Source organism: Podarcis erhardii, assembly GCF_964252035.2.
Source record: "Podarcis erhardii genome assembly, chromosome: 2".
Classification (NCBI taxonomy): Eukaryota; Metazoa; Chordata; class Lepidosauria; order Squamata; family Lacertidae; genus Podarcis; species Podarcis erhardii.
Window position 1 is genome coordinate 112,386,242 of NC_138498.1, and position 8,929 is coordinate 112,395,170.

The 8,929-nt window shown below is 54.6% G+C and overlaps 1 protein-coding gene and 1 long non-coding RNA gene across 2 annotated transcripts in view; both read left to right on the plus strand.

Moving 5' to 3' along the window:
• The window catches only part of LOC309337506, a 211,505-nt gene that overhangs the window by 166,489 nt on the left and 36,087 nt on the right, over positions 1–8,929 (plus strand). The gene's annotated exons all lie outside the window — the stretch shown is intronic.
• Positions 1,324–8,819, plus strand: TCF19 (transcription factor 19). The gene is made up of 3 exons (XM_081853715.1): positions 1,324–1,922; positions 3,352–3,988; positions 6,500–8,819. The coding sequence occupies exons 1-3, from the start codon at positions 1,649–1,651 to the stop codon at positions 6,732–6,734; spliced, it is 1,146 nt and encodes a 381-aa protein (XP_081709841.1). The 5' UTR covers positions 1,324–1,648; the 3' UTR covers positions 6,735–8,819.

The following is an 8,929-nucleotide window of genomic DNA, read 5'->3' on the forward strand; positions in this document are numbered from 1 at the left end:
AGCATTCCGCAAACGTGGAGCTACCACAGAAAAGGCCTGTTGCCACCTCTGGACCACTCCTGGAGGGGGCACATGAAGCACAGCTGAGCCCAGTCCCCGCTATGGTGCCCCTCGGTGGTTATAGTACCAGACATTGTCGCCTCCAATCCTCAGTACTGTGCAGCCCACAGGCTGCTTCCTTCACCCTGGCTGATGCTTGTGCTCGCCTGCGCTCCTAAAAGGAAGGAACAGTGGGGATTGGGGTGGGCGTGCTTTTGTGCACGTGTGAATGGGGCAATTCCTTCCGTGTCTACCAGGGGGAGCGCAGAAGCAGCTCGCATTCTCGGTGGGAGGCGGAAGGCGCCCCTCCGCGGCCTCTTTTCCCTCAAGCGAGGTGCTGCTTCTTCCACGAAGACAGCCTGGCAGGGCGGGGCGGGGACCCCTGGGCCGCCTGCGTTCCCGCGCAGACGACAGCGCAATGACAAGCGAGTCAGCTGGGGCCTCGCCGTCCCGCACATGCGCAGTTCCAACGCCGGCCCAGCCGCCCGCCGGCTCAGCCAATCCCCTTCCCCCGCTGGAAACGCGCCACGAGCGCGTCGCCCATCCCAGCGCCGGTTCTGTGAGGCAGCGGCCAATCAGCACCTTCCTCCGCCCGAGCCCGTACTCCTTACCTCGCGCGCTCATGCACGCTCACCGCCCCCCTCGCCGCTCTCGGCCAATGAGGACAGAGGCTTTCCCTCCAGCCGGCCAATAGGACCCGGCGGCTCCGCCCTCCCCCCTTTCTCCTCCCTAATCTGGACCAATCGCGAGGCAGCGCGCGCCGCTCGGAGCCCCGGGTAAGCGTCCTCGGTAGCGGCCGCCGCAGAAACTCCCGGCTCCAGCTGTGGCTGCCGCTGCCGGGAAAGCCGCCGCTGGCTCCTGCGGGGAGAGAGGCGAGAGGGCCCCGAGGAAGCGCGTTGCCAAGGGGACCGAGGCCTCTGCTTGCGTTGTCAAGGAGACGGGGGTTCTAGAGTCCGCCCCCTGTCAGGAGCCCGGCATTCCGGAGTCCCAGCGCCACACCTGCCTGCGAGAGGATCGCGGGGGGACCAGGTGGTCGTCTCCTTGCAGGGGCCTTCCGGAGCGTCCTTGCACTAGGGCCAGCGGAAAAGGGGTTTCCAGGCACCCCAAGGCGACTTGCACCTTCCAGGGCGGGGGGAATAGATCTGCGCCCATTCAGGGTTCTGGGCCCCTTTGTCTTGAGCAAATTGCACTCGGAAGAACGTCTGAAGTCGCGCTCCTGGCCAAGAAGCGGGCATAGGACTGGTTTGGTCACAGGGCGGAGAGAAGGCTTTGCTTTCCTGTCGCTGCAGAGCTTGTGTCTTGTGGTACCCGGTCTATCCTTCGCGTTGGCTGCCTGCCCCCCATTTTGCACTTCTGACTTTTTTTTTGCACTCCATGCTGCTATGTTTCCAGTCTGCACACTGAAGAACTTGCCGCCCTTTCAGACGCTCCCTGCTCATCCGAGCTGAAGGTGGATTGTGTGGAGTGGATGCAACCGCTAAGCCCTGCTGCCACCTCCGCTGCCTGATTCGCGTTCCCACCTGTCAGAAGCATCTTTTTCCTCCTGGGTGAAGCCAAGAGCCCTGTCCACCATCCCTTCTGTGCTTGAGGGAAACACCAGGAGCAAGCCATGCTCTCCGAGGCCCTCCCCTGCTTCCAGTTACTCCGGATGGGCCCGGCTTCGCCTGGGGATTCGCCCAACCGGGATCTCTACACCTTCCGGCCTGCTAGGCCCAGCTGCACTTATCGCCTGGGCCGCCGAGCTGAGGTCTGCGATGTCGTCCTGGTGTCGGAGGAGAACCCAGCCTTGGTGTCGCGGATCCATGCAGAGATCCATGCTGAGAGGGATTCTGACAGCACCGCTGGGGAGTGGCGAGTTGGCCTGGTGGACTACAGCACCCATGGTGAGTCCTCGAAACTGTTCATGCCACCAAGGGTGGCGTTGCATTCAGATCTAACCATTGCAAAGATATTTACATTATGCTCGGCTCCTGATCCTCAGTGTGGTAAAACAGGTGGAACTCGACATGTTGACCAAAGTTTCAATTTGCATAAATTTATCCACAAGAGGGGTGTGTGTGTGTAAGAGACAGACAGACATAACAGCAGATACAAATGGCCATGAAATGTAGTCTGTCATTCCTGTGGGGAACTATAATGGTCTTTTGTCCCCACATTTTTCTGTTTCCACCCATGTGTGTGTGGTTGGCACCTGCCTGTCTTGAGAGACAACGGCACGCATCTCCAGGGGTGAAGTCAAACAGCTGCATTTGCAGCACCAAAGTGACACAAGCCTGGGCAGCGTGTACGGAGGTCTTGGGCTGCCCAAACTACAAGAGCCCTTTCTCACCTCACTGATGGAAAGCAGAGCAATACTTTTGGCACCAGCTTGGCTGCAGGAATTGCTGGAAGGAGGCGTACAAGGCGCCACCCAACTGCCTTAGGACCTCCATTCTGGTTTTGTGTAGGGTTTACTTCTTAAAGGCCTTTTCTTCTCCCAATGACCTCCTGCAAGGCAGAAGGCTTAGGATCAGAGCTTTCCTTCTCCTAGATGAACCCCCTTTCCGGCTTGCGAAACCCCATCTGCCTCTCACTCTACAGCCTTCTTGACTGTTGGACCCACTATTGGTCTCGTCCACTTAATGTGCTGGAACCTGTCTTTGCATGCAGGGGAAGTCCCTAACTCCCTGAGGGTTTGAGACCCATCGGCTACCATCACCTGGAGCTTGTTCAGTTTGACAAACAGATTGGATCCTGCAGACTTAATGGGTGGGATCACATGGGACAAGGTAGCAGAGTCAGCCTCCACGCCAAAGGTTCTCCCCCCCCCCCATACATTTGTTTTGTCCTGCACAAGTGAGAGGGTGCCATCCATTCCTATGGGAAAAAGACTGTATTTCGGGTGGTGATGTGGTGTTGCACTTCCTGGCTTCACTGACAGGAAGAAGAAGAAGAAGAGTTTGGATTTGATGTCCCGCTTTATCACTACCCTAAGGAGTCTCAAAGTGGCTCACATTCTCCTTTCCCTTCCTCCCCCACAACAAACACCCTGTGAGGTGAGTGGGGCTGAGAGACTTCAGAGAAGTGGGACTAGCCCAAGGTCACCCAGCAGCTGCATGTGGAGGAGCGGGGAATTGAACCCGGTTCCCCAGATTATGAGTCTACCGCTCTTAACCACTACACCACGCTGACACTGGAGCCCCCCAGAAGGCTATGACGTGTCCTGCACTTAGCATGGGGTCCTGGGGTGCCTTCAAAACCTCCACAAACGCACCTGTAGGCTGGTTGATACATAGAAAGTGAGCTTCCTCTCTTGCCCCATTATCTCTTCAGGTACTTACGTCAACGCCGTCCGAGTGCCCCACGGCCAGCGAGTGGACCTGAATGACGGAGACCTTCTGACCTTTGGCCACCCCAGCCCAGTCCCTGAGGGCTGTGCCCTGCCACTCCCGCACGGCAACTCCGAGTTCTACTTCCTCTTCCAGAAAGTCCATGTCCGGCCGCAGGACTTTGCTGCTATCACAGAGCCCAAAGCCCCCTGGGCCTCCTCCTGCGGCTTCCGGCCGGTGCTGCCCTCCGGCAACCACCGCATCCGCCCTCTGTCCCGCCACTCGCCCACCGCCCTCTCCTGCCGCTCCAAAGCCACCCTCATCCTCAGCTCCATCGGCAGCCTCAGCAAGCTCAGGCCGCAGCCGTTCACCTTCTCCCTGGGCCGCGGTCGGTGCGCGGAACCCCCCGCTCAGCCGAAAACCTCTCGGAACCGGCGCAAGTCGGCTCACACGCTGCTGCCCGAGCTGGAAGACGAGATCACGCGGCTTGAGGAGGAGCAGCCGACCCCGGGCAAGGAGCAGCGGCTGGGCGGTTATGCTCATTGTCATAGCGCCTTGCGGCTCCAGCAGAGAGTGCCGGAGGAGAGCCAGAATTTGCAGGAAGACGAGGGTCCTCCGAAGCTCCATGTCACACCCAGCGGGTGAGTCCCTTTTCGAGTCCGCGTTATGGTCAGTACAGCTCGCGCCGTCATGGTTTTCAAGTTTCTGGTTTAACAGAAAGATTTCCATAGCGTTGATGAGCTAAGCCAGAGTGTTTCTCAAGCTTGGGTCCCCGTCTGTTGTGGGACTACAACTCCCATCATCCAGTGGTCAGGGATGATGGGAGTTGTAGTCCAACAACAGCTTGGGAACCCAAGGTTGAGAAACAGTGAGCTAAGGACTTCCCTTCTCTCGGTTTCTTTTCTCCCTCCCTCCTTCCTTCCTTCCTTGAAGTATAGCTGTCATCAGAGAGAAAGGTACCTTCTCTGTCTCGAGTCCAGGGGGCAAACTGGATCCTCCCTCACTTCCCCACTAGCATGTGCCAAGTTTCAAAGTTAGTTAGAGCCACCTGTCTGTCAATCACCTGTTATAATGACGTCAGACAACACTTTCTCCTTTGCCCATGCAGTTTGAAATGGCGCCTGGTTACACCCATGGGCAAGAGACTTCCGCACTGCTGCTGTAGCCACTGCAGCCAGTTTCTAACTCAGCAGCTTCTTATAATATACTTCACTGGGCAGCTGAACAGTTACAGAAATTCTCAGCGATTGGAATAGTGAACTGGAGGCCATACAGTGGTACCACTGGTTACGTACTTAATTCGTTCCGGAGGTCCGTTCTTAACCTGAAACTGTTCTTAACCTGAGGTACCACTTTAGCTAATGGGGCCTCGCACCGCTGGCGTGCAATTACTGTTCTCATCCTGAGGTAAAGTTCTTACCCCGAGGTGCTACAGTGGTACCTCAGGTTAAGAACTTAATTCGTTCTGGAGGTCCGTTATTAACCTGAAAACGTTCTTAACCTGAGGTACCACTTTAGCTAATGGGGCCTCCAGCAGCTGCCATGCGATTTCTGTTCTCATCCTGAGGTAAAGTTTTTAACCCGAGGTACTACTTCTAGGTTAGCGGAGTCTGTAACCCGAAGTGTTTGTAACCCGAGGTACCACTGTATTCTGTAGAAGTCCAATTGCACGCCTGGTAAATTCTGACCCCCCCCCCCCCGCTGCAGCCCAACAATTGACACACAGGGACAGGGAACCTGTGGCCCTCCAGTTGTTGCAAACCCAAACTCCCATCATCCCTGACTGGGGCCAATGGGAGTTGGAGTCCAACAATTTCCGGAGTTCCTTAGCCCTGCTTTAGCGGCTCTGGACAGGCATGTAAAGCGGGGCGAAGTAACAGGTTAAAACTTGCTAGTTGTACATCCGGTCAGAGCAGTGTAACAAGTCCTTGTGCAGACATATGTGGCAACTCACTTTTTCATCTGCCAAAGAGGCCCTGGGGCTTTCTGGAACAGCCAGATTATGCGGCTCACGGGCTTTAGATGGGCAGGAAGAGGCTGGGAATAGCAGCTTTCTCTGGGTTTGCTGGAGACGGCAGCTTAGAAATGAACCGCATGACTATAAACTTGCTCCCGAAGGCCTATTAATGCCTTTCTATCCCCACGCTGGAAGTGGTTTACAAGGAAGGCACCACTTGGATAACTCAGGTGGTGGAGTATGTGACTCTTAATCTCAGGGTTGTGCTTTCGAGCCCTATGTTAAGTGGGAGATTCCTGCATTGCAGGGGGTTGGACTAAATGACCCTCGTGGTCCCTTCCAACTCTACAGTTCTAAGATTCTGTCCCCTCCCCCCATACTAATCCAGAATCTGTAGGCATGGTGTCCTGCGGAACATATGGCAATAAAAAGGTCATTTTTAATGAACCTTTTATGTATCTGCAGCTTGTTCTGTCGGCGTTGGGCTTTTTCTCTTCTCATCATTTTCTCTTAACTTTGCTTCTCATCCACTAAACGCTCATTTTAATATCTGCTTGCAAGCCACCAATGGAAAGGCGTTGGCCTTTGGCTTTTCTGCGGGTGGCGCTGTGGGTTAAACCACAGAGCCTAGGGCTTGCCGATCAGAAGGTCGGCGGTTCAAATCCCCGTGATGGGGTGAGCTCCCATTGCTCGGTCCCTGCTCCTGCCAACCTAGCAGTTCAAAAGCATGTCAAAGTGCAAGCAGATAAATAGGTACTGCTCCGGCAGGAAGGTAAACCGCGTTTCTGTGCGCTGCTCTGGTTCGCCAGAAGTGGCTTAGTCATGCTGGCCACATGACCCGTAAACTGTACGCCGGCTCCCTCGGCCAGTAAAGCGAGATGAGTGCTGCAACCCCAGAGTCGGCCACGACTGGACCCAATGGTCAGGGGTTCCTTTACCTTTACCTAACAACATAGGAAGCTCTTTTTAGCCCACCCAGCTCATTATTCTACACTGACTGGCACAGGCCTCCCAGATTTTTGGCCTGGAGTCTTTTTGCAGCTGTACCCAAAGAGGCCAGGGATTGATCCTGGTAATTTCTGCGCACAGTGCAGATGGTCTGCCGTCTGCACTCTGGAAATGTTGCTGCAGTGCTGATGGGGGTGGGGAATACAGGTGCCAGTTTTTGGATTCATCCCTCCCTGTTCCTTTGCAGGAAACGTCGCGGCCGGCCACGGAAGAACCCCCTGGGGAGCACTTGCCAAGTCTTCTCCCAGACTCTGTCCACGTCGGAGCCGTGCGCTGCCCCGAGGTGCCACCTTCCTCAGGACGAGATGGTGGAGTGGGTCCAGTGCGACGGCTGCGACGCCTGGTTCCACGTGGCTTGCGTGGGCTGCAGCTACAGCGCTGTGAAGGAGGCTGAGTTCTGCTGCTCCGCCTGCCGCTCGTAACGAGGGTGGCCGCGGCCGGAGAGGCACCCTCGCCCCTGCCCCCAAATGGGTAATATCGGTGGACTCCAGCAGGACACGACACGCAAAGACTTTTCCCCATCTTTAAAGTGGGTTGGTAAAAAATTGCACAAGGAGCGTGTTTTCAGGGACAAGCGAAAGAACATGGCAGTCTCAGAGGAGGCTGTGAGAAAACATACCAGACTTTAGCTTCCTTGTGTCAAGGAGTCAAGTCCATCTCCGAAAACCAAGAGGCCACATTGCACTGGGGAAGACATGGATATTATTATATGGGGAAGTTTCCGGCTAACTCCAGTGCTAGAAGCTGCAGAGGGACGGCACCTCTGGATGTTGCAAGAGTGCGGCTTCCATCTTCCCCGGCCACGGACCCTTCTGGCTGGGTACTGATGGGAGCTGGAAACACCAGGAGGATCACCGGTTCTCCTCCCCTGATTTATGCTGCCCAAGGCCTTCAACTGGAAGGGGCAAGCGATTGCTTGAGAGGGACAATCGGGGCAGATGCACAACGCCACCGTTTACCTTCCGAGGTCTTCACCCTCTAAACTTACAGGGAAGAACCTGCCGCACTCGGAAGAAACCGCTTACGAACGCCTAGCATGCAGTTTTTCCCATTGCACAGTGGTGTGTGCAGAATGATCACCCTCACAGCAATAGCCCTGCAGCCTGGGAAGCCGCCCAACTTTTACAGGGCCGACCTTGGGAAAATATGCAGAGACCCCAGAAGAAGTGAGTTTCTGAGGGTGCAGTAGAGCGGCTGCCTCACCTCAGTGCTCCGGGAAGCTGCCAATTTATTGAAGTAGTGAGACATTGGAACAGCTGCCGAAGAGCAATGCCTGCTGTTAACTTAGCTGGGAAGAGAGTCCCTCCCTCTCGAAGCTTTTTACAAAGAGACAAGTAGGGGGTCAACTGTTTTGATGAACTAGGTGGGAATCTTAGGGTGCTATATTCCAGAGTAGCAGCAGTAGTTAGGCCTTAACTGGAGGTGATGGGGCAGTCACAGAGTGGCAGTCGCCCATCTGCCCTGTTCACTTATGAAGTGGGTGTGTCGAGTTTGGCACCCAAAGGGGTGTGCAGGTGAGAGGGACTTGCACCTCCCGCCATTTTACCTCAAATCTGCTTTTGCTTTTTCGTTCCTCCGATAAGCAGCCCACATATAGTCACAGCAAGAACAGTGTGACTCATACTGCAGTCCCTGAACTATTATTTTTCTAACAGAGCGTCTCTAGTCCGGAGCAGCTTACGCCTCAATAAATTTGTTAGGCATTGTGGGTTTTCCTAAGGGACGAGACTGAGCAGATGTTTTTACACAATTCAATAATATTCGGGCATTCCAGTTTCTAGTGTAGGAACAGAATCCAGTGATTCACTGGCTAGCAACAGGGGCACAAACATTTGCGCACTTTCATAGGCACACACAATGCATGTAGAAGTCTTATGTGCCTGCACTTCCCTTTAACGGGCAGCAAAAAGCCAGAGCTGTAGCAAAGCCCCTAGTTTCCCCCAGGTTGCCCCAAGCACTACTGAAAATGGTGAAAGCCCAACATCCAGTCTATAAGCGATGACACCCAGGAAACCACAGCTCAGCTTGTACCCTTTGGGAAAGGTGTGGGCTCCATCTCTTTAGAGCCATTTCTCCACGTTCTGAGCTATAAGCAGGCCCCCTTCTTTAGCAAGCCAAGGATGGAATGGGGCACAGCATTGTGCCAGAAGCAGAGCAATGGGATTCAGGGAAGTTGCAAAGGCTCTGTTGCATCATGTTGCTAGTCAGCCACAGAGACCACACACTTGCTTCTGCCACTGCTAGTGGGACCAAAGGCTAGCAATGTACCCGCCAAGGAATCTGCCTTCTGAAACGCTGAATCAAAAATAAGCTAACGCAGTGAACTTTCTGCAACATAACCAAAGACTCCTGTAGTTTAGGGAGGGGGGTTTATTCCTGCAAGAGCGTTCTGCCAGTTTGCTTTATTCACTGTAGATGGAAGGATTTGTCCTTTTCCTCCGCTAGGGCACCCCTCCTTTTTGCACCAGGTGTGATCACAGTAATTGAAATAAACCCAAGCTGCAAAAGTTGGCGTCTCCCATTTTATAACAGTTGATGTTTACACTGGGGGATTTCTAGCTAATAAATGTATTTCTGTAAGGCCACCCTCTTCCTGTTCAGATGAGAAAATTAGATG